Consider the following 14164-nt stretch of genomic DNA (forward strand, 5'->3'; position numbering starts at 1 on the left):
ATTTGATGTGCTGTTAAAGACAAAGGAATAAGAAGTGAAGAATCAATCCATTTTGGTTTGTATCTCTCTGGTAATATTTTGTTTTGTTTAATGAACAAATCTTGTCTTATTCAATTAGTTAGGAACATTCTCTTTAATTACGTTTTAAAATGAAAGACTAAAAATTACAAATTTAATTTCTATTAGAAGCGTTTTAAATGAAAACGGGATCATCTTTTGGGGTATCAAGCTAGTTCTATTTAATTTTAAAAAAACGTTTCCAAAGTTAGTTTTAAATTTTCACTTATCTTTATCTAGGAACATTTTGAATTTTTTATTTAAATTGTTTTTGTTTTGTTTTGTTTTGCATATTTTACTATGCTCTCATATAGTTTTGGTTTTTATTTTGTAACCGTCAAATTCTCTTCGAGTTTTTAAAATATTTATAGTCAATAATTAATCTTTTAAAATTTTCAAAATAAAAACAGGATCAAAACGAGATTTTTGTAAGCGTAGAATCTTGTTAAACCATTTGTGTTGTATTATATATCAAAATTTATTACCGTCGTTATAAATGACCATAGTTTCATTTTAACAGTTTATTTTTCTAAATCTACATAGATATTATATTTATGTAAGAATGTGCAGCAAATCAAAATAGTGGAAGTCTAGTAAGACCTATACAAATAGTGTATAACATGTAAACAATGTGAACAAGATCGTCCATAGAAGCATAATGAACAGACAAATCACAAAGGGCCCCGTCGGTATTGCCTTTATAGTTTCAAGTCAAAACTAGGCTTAATTAGCTTGTAAATAAGGATTAAAAGAGGGTATAGGTTCATTTAGGGTTAAATTGTCTAGTGTCATTACTCAAGAGGAAATACACCACATGACATTATTGGTCGAAATGTAAAAACGAAAAACACATCTTTGCGTATTCAAAATGTGAAAATCAAGCTTTAAGGCAAAACCTCACAAAGAGCGACCTTCATCCCAACAAAGAAACAACTGAAAAGGAGACATGCGATTGAGGGAAACATCTCTCCTCGAGCTAAAATTAGCAATTATAATTTTTTTTAATACAATAATGTGATCTAACATTTTAATGTATTGTAACTCCAATGGTTAGCGAAAGATTAATTGTTGTTCTAAAATTTCTCCAACATTTTGATCCATAATTAGAATTCACTTGAAAAGCCATATCCTTTAGACAAGATATATACTTTTTGTACATCATAATGTCAAAGAGGGCTATAACAAAAGTGGGGGCAAAAGCATAAAGTAAGCCATAATTCAAACAAAACAAAAGGTGGACCAATAACACCGTATGACTCGTGTTACAGCTTGCATACACGGCGGTTTAAATTTCATGCACGTGTAGACTACGTGCCCACCAATATTATTCGTAACCACAAAATATCGGGTCGACATTTTCCTTATAATGTATCTTACATGCATATAGAATACATATTTCATATATGTAGTCAACCAAAGTAAATGAAAAATTAATATTGTAGCCACCATACATTAATGGCAATTTATTTGAGTGTGTTAGGTGACAGATACTGTTAATTGGATACTCCAGTTTCATCTGTATCCATTATCATGATATTGATAACAATCTCTCAATAGTACAAACACATCATGAGGATTGTTTAAATTTGAAGCCAAGTTACATTGTAATAGAAAGTTTTTATACCAACTTTTCCACAAACACATAGCTCACAATTTTCAAAGTGATTATAATTTCACGAGGATTCTCTCCTACCGACGAAGATTATTCAGAAGTGTGATGTAAACAATATTCTAATTAAAAACATTATAGTAAAAGTCATAACAAAAGTTGTCATAATTTGAATGAACTATGAAAATTAAAGAAATCACAATTATAACGCTTTATAAACCTCAAATAAAGGAAAAACTAATGTTAACTTGAGCTAATTTTTCATTTCTACATTATCGCTAGATTATTTTAATTCATTTTCATTTTTCTCAGTCTTGCAAATCTTATCAAGAATTCCTTTTCGATCACCGATCATGAAATCCTCTTCATCCTCAAAAATCATCAGTCTCATAATCAAGAGCTTGTTTGATCTTGGATTTTATTTTATTAAATCGTGCAAATCCTTAAAACACTAAATTTATTAATCAAAATAATCTTATTTTAATTTAACTTTTAAATATAAAAGAATATTTTAATATTTTGACTCAAATAATTTTAAATTCTGAATATTTTTCATATCTTAAAACTTTCCAATAAAACATTATAAACAAGCTCAAGGAGTTTCCTTTCACTAAGTATGCAATATGAAGTGGATTATTCAATTATATATGTTAAATGATTGCAAGAAATTCTTATCTTATAGAAACCATTTAAATTGAAGAGGATTATGATGAGGAGGTTAGGCTTTGTTTCAATTAGGTTAACTTATCTTAATTTAAAATAATTCATCATCTTCAATTAAATCATTTAAATTATCAATTAAAATATTTTATATTTTTAAATAACTTATTATTATATATTTATTTCCATAGTATCTTTATACTCAAATAATCACAAATAATTCACTCTACAAAAACTTGTACGGAACAACCATATTCATAAATAATCTATTAGCTTCGTTTTAATTTCAAATCAAGAGGACACGATCTATTTTGAATAATATATTGAAAAATCTATAAATGAGCTGTCTAATTAAATGTATCAAATAAATGTCATTTAATAAATTAACCCACTCTATAGCTCAAGTATATATAGTCTATAGACTTCAAATACAAAAGTTTTATTTATCTTAAAACACCTTAAATCAAAATTTCAATCGACTTTTATGAAGAGAATAAATATCACAAATTCGATTCTCACTTAAAACCCTTAAGTTGAAATATATATCATAACTAAGAATGTCAATTACTACACTACCCACAAAATAATATTATACTCAATCTCATATCCGATTTTAATATAGTTATTCATCCCGACAGGTATCTCATATTCAATTCCGATCCCCAATAACTTGAATACCCAATTACCGACGGGTACCCCTAATACTATGATCTTTTTCTCTACATCTCATCTCTGAGACAGGAAGTAGAAAAGTTCTAAATATTGTATAAAATTATTTTATTATATATTGAGTATGAGTTTCGAAACTGATTATCAACTATTATCCATCCCCAAACCCGAATCTGCCCGAATCTAACATGTATTTCAATTTCTCATGTTCACGACCCGATATGAATTATCCATCATTCTATCAGGGGAATACCTTCAACTATTAGGTTTTTGAGTACCTAGTACCATCTTTTAATCCTGACGGTGATATAATATGATATTTTTTATATTAAAAAAAACTTAAATTGATTACATAGGCTAAATTAGTTAGATAATTAATCTTATGAAATACTATATATATAGAAATAATTTTACATTAAAAATAGACAATATATAGAAAGAAAAAAAAAAGTCAATCCTTACTCTCTCTAAACCCCACACCCCACGTACAGTCGCTATAACGACCCTACACCTATAATGTTTAAGGACCATCACAGCGGCTTATTTTCTAATTATGCACGCTTGCTGTCATACACTAAAACATAATTGAATAATTAGTTTAGGTCGGATAATCAAAGTACACAATCCTTCTAATTAATAATCTTAAATCACCTCCCAGTCTGGTATCAAGTTATCATCATCTTCTAATAATCAAACTTGGACCCACTTCGATTTTCTCTTCATTTTTTTTTAAAAAAATTTTCAAACACAGGAAGCTCACTGTTCTTTCATGGGAACCTTCACTAATGTCTGCATAAACCCATCTACCCTACTTCTTCTATAAATAGAGAGATAGAGACTAGTATTTCAATATCATCCCATCCATCAAATACTTCACAACCAAAACAATTCAAGTACTCTACTTTCTCTCTAAAATGGTGAATCAAGCTTCTTCAACTCTTTTGTCTAAAATGGCAAGAAGCAATGGGCATGGAGAAGAATCTCATTACTTCGATGGTTGGAAAGCTTATGAAAGTGATCCTTATCACTCTGTTTCAAATCCCAATGGTGTTATTCAAATGGGTCTTGCAGAAAACCAGGTAATTTTTTATAATTTTTTACTCAAATGTTTGTCTGCCGCCATTGATGATGATGATGATGATCAAGCTAATAGTTAATTAATTATTTCAGCTTTGCTTTGATTCGATACAAGAATGGATTATTAAAAACCCACAAGCTTCTATTTGCTCTGCCGAAGGATTACACGATTTCAAAGATGTAGCTATTTATCAAGACTACCATGGATTGCCGGAGTTCAGAAATGTATGTATCAAGACTACAGCTTTGAGCATAATTTATTTCTATAATTGTATAAAGTATAGAAGAATGATGGTTATTTGATTGTTGAATTGCAGGCGGTGGCGAAATTTATGACTAGGGTAAGAGGTGGAAAAGTTGAATTCGAACCGGACAGGGTGGTTATGAGCGGAGGAGCCACCGGAGCTCAAGAAACATTAGCTTTCTGTTTGGCTGATTCCGGCGACGCCTTCTTAGTTCCGACACCTTATTATCCTGGGTTTGATCGGGATTTGAGGTGGAGAACAGGAATTCAATTAATTCCAGTAACAACAAAAAGCTCAAATGGTTTCAAACCGGATGTTGAAACGCTACAATCCGCTTACGATAAAGCGACGGCTGAAAAGATTTCAGTCAAGGGTTTGCTTTTAACAAACCCATCAAACCCATTAGGAACAGTTCTTGATAAAGAAAGTCTAAGATCCATCCTCCGTTTCGCTCAGTCCAACAACATTCATCTCATCTGCGACGAGATCTACGCCGGAACCGTTTCGGGTTTCCCTGATTTCATAAGCATATCTGAAATCATCGAAGAAGAGAAACAACATACGAATCGTAATCTAATCCATATTATCTATAGTCTATCAAAGGATCTAGGATTCCCCGGATTCAGAGTCGGGATTATCTATTCGTATAACGATGAAGTGGTGAATTGCGCTAGAAAAATGTCTAGTTTCGGACTTGTGTCAACTCAGACTCAACGACTGGTCGCGACCATGTTAGCCGACGACGAATTCGTGAACGAATTCCTGGAAAGAAGTGCGAATCGGTTAGATAAGAGGAGGAAAGTGTTCGCGGAGGAATTGGCGAAATTGGGGATCGGGAGTTTGAAAGGGAATGCGGGTTTATTCTTATGGATGGATTTACGTGGGTTTCTGGATGAACAGAGTGTTGAAGCAGAGGCTAAACTATGGAGGGTGATTATAAATCAAGTGAAGCTGAATGTTTCGCCCGGATCTTCGTTTCACTGTTCTGAACCTGGTTGGTTCAGGGTTTGTATTGCGAACATGGATGATGAAACTGTGAATGCTTCTCTTACACGAATTGAGAATTTCGTGGCGCATTCAATGGCGGCGAGGAAGAGGAAGAGCCTCCGTTTGCAGAAGAATTTGCAAGTAAGTTTGTCTTTCAAGAGATTACAGCAGCAGGAAGCTTTGACCATGTCACCTCATTCTCCAATTTCTTCACCTCTGGTTCGAGCCAGGACTTAATATCACTTCTTCTTCTATCTTATCTTGAAATTGTACAATTTATTATTTAACATGTTTGTTTAAATCATTTCTAATTTCCACAATTTGTAATAAATAATAAAATCAATGTTTGAAGAGTGAAATTCAAATTATAAATCTCAATTGTAATTCTACAAATAGTTTTTCATTTTTAGTTATTAAAATCTAGTTTCGACAATGATTCAATTTTTAATTTGTGGTTAAATTATTTAAATACATTTCTCAACTATTTTAAAATTAAAATAGTTAAATAAACTTCCATTCCGATCCCATAAATATGTTAAAATTTAATTAAATATATTAAATTAAAGAGTTAAATAATAAGAAATTAATCGTTATTATAAATCCAAATCATGTATATTAAAATTTTAAAAAATATTTTAAAATTAATAATTAAGATTATATATTTTCAAAATTAATTTATAAATTTCAAACAAATTTAAACTAAATGTACAGTCAAATATCTAATTAAATTGATTCATATTATATAAATCAATTTAAAAATAGATAAAATTGAAATAATGTTTAAAAAAAAAAATTATTATTAAATTTGTTAATATATAATTAAAGTATAATTTACACTGTCATTTCAATTCAAATGAAATAAAATATTTAAAAAATAATTATATTTTTAATAAAAGTAAATAAATTATTATTTAAAGTGAAGTTATTTCAAATAAAGACATCATTATAAAACCATATAAACTATTAAATAAATATTTAAATATGATGCAATTGCAACTATAAAATTTATATGAAAATAAGAAATAATAAAAAATTTAAATACCAAATACTAACATTTTATTACATCGAGACATCATTATAAAACAATATAAACTATTAAATAAACATTTAAATGCAATTGCAACTATAAAACTTATATGAAAATGAGAAATAATAAAAAAAAATTAAATACCAAATACTAACATTTGATTGCATCGACTACCTTCTACCCATACACTAGTAAAAATGTGTAATTACCGAAGAGACACATCGAGAACATTTAATCGCTCTTGAAAATTTAAGTTTAACCGAGCGCATTAGGTTTCCCTCGTTGATATATGTGAAGACCACCGAGAGCTACAGGTATCCCTCACAGATAATATATTTTTTCGAGGGATTTTGATTTCCGCTTTCGAGGAAAAGTTTTTCCGAGGGTACGCGACTACGCCCTCGGTGAAATCTATATATATATAAGGAAAAAAGCTCACTTAGACGTATGTACTTGTACAACTAGCTCACTTAGACGTATGTACTAATAAAAAGTCATTTAAACCTATGTACTATAAAAAATTGGCTCATTCAGCCTCTTTTAATAACCATAGTTAATTTTTATTTTTAAATGGAAAAAAGCTCACTTAGACGTATGTATTTGTACAACTAGCTCACTTAGACGTATGTACTAATAAAAAGTCATTTAAACCTATGTACTATAAAAAATTGGCTCATTTAGCCTCTTTTAATAACCATGGTTAATTTTTATTTTTAAATTTATATATTTATTAATTAAATATTAATATGTTTTCTCTCTCCTTCTTTTTCATTAATTAAACTATGTAATTTATTTTATTTTCAAATTTTTTATTATCGTAATCTTAATTTCTCTTTTATATTTCATCTTCTTTTTTTATTAGTTTTTATTTCTTATATTTCTTAAATTCTTATTTTTTTTAAAAATTTAACAACTTATTTATGAATTTTATGTTTTATGTAATATTTTTTTAAGGGTTTTTTCTTATTTAATTTAATATAATAAAAATAAAAAAGGATTTTTTCTTATTTAGTTTAATATAAATAAAAATAAAATTAATAATTTCTTATTTAATTTTTATTCACGACTTATATTAGTAGTAAATGAATTGTTTTGTCTAATATTTGATTATTACTCTTTTAATGTTTGAGTGTTTGATGAATGAGTTTTTATTATTATTTAATTCTTAATTCTTAATTCTTAATTAATTTATTTTTGTGTTGAAGAATTTTTATTGCTGAAAGAATTTTCATTGTTATATTCAATTATTGGAATTAAACAATTTTAAAATAATAAATAATTAATGTGAATATAAAAAAAAAATATATAAAAGAGAAGAAATATAGAGTTAAAATAATTAACGATGAATGTTCATATATATAAAATAAAATTAAAATAATCAATCATAAATACTCATATAGAAATAATAAAAGAATTGTAAAAAAAAAAAAATAGAAGATTCATTTATTAGTAATAAATGAAATAATAAATGAAAAGGAAAGAGTGAGAAAATATATTAATATTTAATTAATAAATATATAAATTTAAAAATAAAAGTTAACCATGGTTACTAAAAGAGGCTAAATGAACCAATTTTTGATAGTACGTACGTTAAATGACATTTTATTAGTACATATGTTTAAGTAAGCTAGTTGTACAAATACATACGTCTAAGTGAGCTTTTTTCCTATATATAATGATGCTTAATTTTTAAAGTATCCGGATTGCCGGGTCGAGAGTTGTTGTTAATTTGGATACTTGGGTCAGATTGTGGGTTGACCCGCCTTTAAATTTAAAACGGTTAAAAATAAAAATAAAAATGCTAGAGGTATGTTTTGAACTTGCAACCTAACAAAACAAATACAACTCTTTAACCAACTAGGTTACAATGACTTTATATTTTAAATTCAACACCAAATTTGATAAATGTGGGACGTTTTAATATTAATATAAGTTCAACTTTTTAACCAACTAATATATATATATATATATAATGATGCTTAATTTTTAAAGTGTCTGGATTGCCGGGTCGAGAGCTGTGGTTAATTTGGATACTTGGGTCGGATTGTGGGTTGACCCACCTTTAAATTTAAAACGGTTAAAAATAAAATTAAAAATGTTAGAGGTATTTTTCGAACTTGCAACATAACAAAATAAGTACAACTCTTTAACCAACTAGGCTACAAAAACTTTATATTTTAAATTCAACACCAAATTTGATAAACGCGGGACGTTTTAATATTAATATAAGTTCAATCTTTTAACTAACTAATCTCTCTCTATATATAATGATGCTTAATTTTTAAAGTGTCCGGATTGCCGGGTCGAGAGCCGTGGTTAATTTGGATACTTGGGTCGGATTGTGGGTTGACCCACCCATAAACTTAAAACGGTTAAAAATAAAATTAAAAATGTTATCCGTAATTTTTTTTCACGGTTTTTTATATTATTAATCGTGCAAATGCACGGGCAAAATGCTAGTGTTTATTAATTAACCTAACACCATTCTTCTTTTCTTTCTTCTTCCTCCCGCTTCTTCCCTTTCTTCCTCTCTCGCCCACAACTAGAAACCTCCGATTCGTCCTCCGCCTTCCGCTCGCCGTCTCTCCTTCCGCTCTCCGAACACCGATTTCAATCCTTCGATTTCATATATTCACTGCCCTCCGCTCGCTCCAAGATTTCCACTGTCCACGAATTCTCCTCCACAAGTAATGTATTTTTGATTCCACCTATTCTCCTTCACCGATTTCCGCTGATATAAAATTTTGTTGAACTAACTTCATCTCCGTCGTTTCCTTCGTAGACCTAACATCATCTCCGTCGCTTCTCTCCTCTCTGCCTGCTCTCTCACCACAATAGTAAGTTTCTCTATGTCTTCTTGTAGATTCGTGTCCAGCCTGGACTTTCATATAAACTGATTGTAAAATTTCAGATTAGGAGTTGGATAGCTAAGATCTGAAATCCTATAAGTTTAGATTTGATATATAAGCTTATATGTTTATATGATTGTTGAAATGTTGAATTATTTTTAATTTGTAACAATGTTATTTTCTTTTAGTGTATATATGAATTAGTCAAATTGGTGCTGATCTTATTATGCTTCCCCATTGTGTTTGAACTATAGGGTATTTAATATGTTTTCTAATCTCAATATACAAAATGTTTATGCAAAATGTTTATTAGAGAATCTGATAGAGTATGGCAATTATATTGTGTTCTCATATGATGTTTGTAATTGTAATTGGAACATATGTTAGTTTGTTACTAATTCAAATTATGGCCATAGGTTAACCCTTGTTGTTGTTAAACTCGCTAATGAGTGTATAATATTATTTTCTTGTGACCCGGATTTAGCTAATAAGTTGGATAGTTTTTTTTATACTTAAATGATTTGAGATGTTAATAGGTATATTTTTAGAGTAGAAAACCTGTCAGATTTTATGGAAAATTTGGACAAAAGTTGGATGCTCCTACGTCGAGATCATCCACAATATATGAAAGGCGTCGAGCAATTCCTAAACTTTGCTCAATACTCTACTGGAAGGGAGAATATTGCTTTTCCTTGCATTAAATGTGCAAATCGAAACTATGAGAGTGTTAATGTTGTCAAGACACATCTAATTATACACGGTATAAGAATTGACTACGATATTTGATGTTTTCACGGTGAAAGAAGCTCCACAACTGTTATTGTTGATGATGGCGTTGATGATATTGATGACAAATCAAATAACGAAGATGATTACGAGCTGACCGAGAACGGTTTTGGACGACAAGGGAGCGACAGGGTCATTGGAATGGGATCCGGGGTGAGACCCACCTAGTTTAGAGGAGATTTGCATGGTGGAAGTAAATCGCATCGGAATGAGCAAGATTACGAGCAGTTGTGTACTAAATTACAAGAGAAGACTTCGAAAAAAGAAGAGTTGGAAAGACAAATGGAAATACAACAGCAAAAACAAAGACAGATGGAAATACAGTTGGTGACGTTTATGGCGAGATTTCCTCCAACTCCACCTCCGGATGAGTTTGGTATATGATAGACTTGCTTTTATCTTTCAATATTTTGACCGATATTTTGAATGAATTGGGATTTAGCCCAGGCTACAAAACTCCAAGTTAGTATCTTCTAAGAGAGCCACTTTTGAAGCAAGAAGTTGAGAACACTAAGTTATCTCTAAAGATACATGAAGAAGAGTGGTTGAAAAATGGGTGCTCAATAATGACCGATGCATGGACGGACCGTAAGAGACGAAGTATTATGAACTTATGTGTCAATTGTAAATTAGGCACTTCGTTTTTGGGTTCTATTGAAGAATATATGGAAGCTCACACCGGAATTTACATCTTCGAGTACGTGGAAAAATATATAAATGAAATTGGACCTCAACATGTTGTTCAAGTAGTGACGGACAACGCCACAAACAATATGACAGCAGCTGAGCTTTTGAAGGTAAAACAACCTCATGTTTTTTGGACTTCTTGTGCAACTCATACAATTAATCTCATGCTTGAAGCAATAGGAAAACTATCAAAGTTTAGTGGAGTGCTAGAGAAAACAAAAGCTCTAACAATATTTATATATGCACATCATAGAACTTTGGCAATTATGAGGAAATATACTAAGAAAAGGGATATTGTGAGGCCTGGGGTGACTAGATTTGCCACCTCCTTTTTGACATTGGAAAGTCTCAAAGGAAAGAAAGATCAATTGAGACTTATGTTTACATCTGATGAGTGGAGCAAAACAAAATTACGGACTACTTTGAAAGGTAAAGCGGCGGAGGCTACAGTAACAAGCATTTCATTTTGGAATGGGGTTTCTTTGGCTTTGAATGTTTTCACCCCTTTAGTGAAAGTTCTACGTCTTGTTGATGGTGACAAAAAACCCTCAATGGCATTTTTATTTGGAGCACTTGAACAAGCCAAGGAAGAGGTAAAAAAAAACTTCAAAAAAGAAGAAAATGCCATCCCTATCTTGAAGATTGTTGATACAAAGTCCAAGGGTAGACTTGATAGCCCTTTGCATTACACTACTTATTTATTGAATCCATTTTTTTACTTCAAAGATTCAAGCATACATAACGATGCCAATGTTATGAATGAGTTCTTGAATTGTGTTGATAAAGTTTTTTCTACCGATACGAATATGCAATCTATCATCTCCAATGTAGAATTGTTGAACTATAAGAACAAATCTGGAAATTTTAGTAGGAAAATGGCGATTGCAGCATATGAGAAGGTGGATGTGTATCATGATTTTGATCCGGGTAAATCTCTTATCCAGCTATCCTTAACACTTAACATATTGTAGGTCACTTTTACGATTTATTCTTTTCCTCTTTATTTTTGAAGTTGGATGGTGGTCCAATTATGGTGGTGACACTCCAAACTTGCAAAGAATGGCAATGAGATTTCTTTCATTGACTAGTAGTTCATCGGGGTGTGAAAGAAATTGGAGCCAATTTGAAGGGGTAGGTATTTTTTTTTATAAATTATAGTTTTATTATTCATTAACTATTATTATTTTTATTTATAATTTAATAATTGATTAGATACATACTAAGAAGAGGAATAGACTTGAGACATCAAGGTTGAATGATCTAGTATATGTCAAATTCAACGTCAATCTTATGAAGAAGAAAAGTAAAAGAGAAACAGGTGGAGATTTGTTTTTATGTTCTCAAGCTAGTGAAGCTCAAGATTAGCTTGTTGAGGGTGGCGATGAAGATCAGGTCGAGCCAGGTTCAGGACTTACTTGGAAGATGGTGGCAGAGGCTTCAGGGGCAGATGAAGTACTAAGACCAAGGAGGGTGAAAGGAGAATCACTATTAGAGAACTTGACGAGGATTTAGATACATCAGATGAGGAACATGAAGAAAATGTTGATTTTGAGTCCGATGATGAGAGAATTATGAATGTAGCTGATGGTGTATACATTGAAGATTTAGAAGATTAATTATGCTTACATACTTATTTTTGTTAAATGTTACTATGTTAGGGAATATTAATTTGGATTTTTGGTAAAATGGTAATTATAAAACATCTTTATTATATTTATATTTAAATTTATTTATATTATATTCAACCGCCTAGGCACCCGAGGCAGTACGCAGTCACTAACCGCACCGCCGCCGCCTACCGCCGTTTAGAACACTGGATTTAGGTTTATCTTTCAATATTTTGACCAGTTTTTTGGATGAATTTGGATTTTGGTTGAATGATTGTATTTTGGATGAATATGGATTTAGTTTGGAAGAATGTATTTTGGATGTATTGGGATTTAGATTGGATAATTGTATTTTAGATTAATGGAATTTTGGTATAATTTCTTTAAGTATATCTTGTGAGACATGTGGCAATATGGAAGGACTACCGCGAGAAAGCTTGAAGTTTGATACATTTCAACCTTGGTTTGTGTGTCAGACATCTTTTAAAATGAAATATTTGGTTTGTAAAAGATTTTGAAAATACCTGTAGCGGTTTGAAATTAATTATGTAAAAATAATTAGTCCTTTGTTCAATTTTTAATAATCTAGGAGGCTGAATAACAATTAATCTGACCCGGTTTAAATTAATTAAACACAATCAATTTAAAGATTATTTATTTGAAAATCAGAGTCGCCAAGAAATTTTATGAAAATCAATAAAATGATACGTGTACAAACGTATTTATACCAGAGTTTTTGAAAAAAGTGGTTCATTGTCTGTTTACGCTCGGGAAATGGCTTTCACGCTATGTCCTCTACGCCCTCTTAAGGACGATTTTCAAAAACCTTCTAAAATAAACAAAGTCGGACTTCTTTAAATCTAATTATAACAATCCTTATCTTTAATTAGTAGTCTAGAGGTCCTAAATGAGGATAAACTTTATATAATTGTACAAAATTATTTAAAAGAGAGGTGGGTACCTGTTGCGTTGATGTTCAGATTTAACAAAATCTGAAAATATTAGAGAAAGGTGTTAGAGAGTATAACCAAACAAGGCCTTAGCAAAAAAAGTTTCTTTGGGAAACATCCTGGAGATTTTTTAGAGTTATTTTTTGACCTCGAGAATACCACTTTTAGAAAATGGGGTTTGGTTCCAAAATAGTTTTGGATTTTTGAAAGTTGAAACCAAACTAGCATAAGGATTAAATCCTATGTTCGACTCCGATTTTGTCAATCTGGGCTTAGTAGAGTTTGAGAGGTTCAATCTTGAGTGAGGGTTCGGACTTAGGCCTAGGGATGGGGTTAGGTATAAAGGTATTAGGCTAAGTGGGGGTTCGATCCTAGGCTAGGGCTTGGTTTTGTCGGCCCTAGGCTAAGATGAGGCTAAGCTTAATCATCGGTCCTAGGCTAGGGCTAGGGTTTGGTTTTGTCTGTCCTAGGCTAAGATAAGATTAGGTCCTAAGATTGGAAATATCAGTCCTAGTGCTAGGGCTAGGGTTTGGTTTTGTCGGTCTTAGGCTAATATGAGGCTATGTCCTAAGATTGGAAACAACGGTCCTATTGCTAGGACTAGGGGATGGTTTTGTCAGTCCTAGGCCTAAGATGAGGCTAGGTCCTAAGATTGGAAACATCGCTCCTAGTGCTAGGGTTAGTGTTCAGTTTTGTCGGTCCTAGGCTAAGATGAGACTAGGTGATGTCGGTCCTAGGTTAGGTGTTAGGTTTGCCGGTCCTATGTTAAGTGTCAAGGTTAGTTTTGCCGGTCCTAGGTCAAGTGGCAAGGTCAGTCCTAGGTTAATTTTGTCTAGGTTTAGTTTTACCGATCCTAAGCCAATTATACCGGTCCTAGTCTCACGGTTATGGGCAAATTTCACCGGTCCTAGGAGAATTGTACCGGTCTTGAGTGAATTATATTGGTCCTCAGTC

General features: G+C 31.3%; 2 protein-coding genes across 2 annotated transcripts; both read left to right on the forward strand.

Annotated features, from left to right (window-relative positions):
- Window positions 1-3846: 3846 nt before the first annotated feature.
- On the forward strand, window positions 3847-5644 carry LOC124931458 (1-aminocyclopropane-1-carboxylate synthase-like). The gene is made up of 3 exons (XM_047471922.1): window positions 3847-4074; window positions 4166-4297; window positions 4390-5644. Exons 1-3 carry the CDS (start codon window positions 3910-3912, stop codon window positions 5539-5541), a joined length of 1449 nt encoding a protein of 482 aa, XP_047327878.1. The 5' UTR covers window positions 3847-3909; the 3' UTR covers window positions 5542-5644.
- Window positions 5645-10248: 4604 nt separating this feature from the next.
- On the forward strand, window positions 10249-12165 carry LOC124930481. The gene is made up of 4 exons (XM_047470820.1): window positions 10249-10342; window positions 10600-11580; window positions 11666-11784; window positions 12019-12165. The coding sequence occupies exons 1-4, from the start codon at window positions 10249-10251 to the stop codon at window positions 12163-12165; spliced, it is 1341 nt and encodes a 446-aa protein (XP_047326776.1).
- Window positions 12166-14164: the final 1999 nt, after the last annotated feature.

The sequence above is a fragment of the Impatiens glandulifera genome, chromosome 3 (genome assembly GCF_907164915.1).
Source record: "Impatiens glandulifera chromosome 3, dImpGla2.1, whole genome shotgun sequence".
Lineage (NCBI taxonomy): Eukaryota > Viridiplantae > Streptophyta > Magnoliopsida > Ericales > Balsaminaceae > Impatiens > Impatiens glandulifera.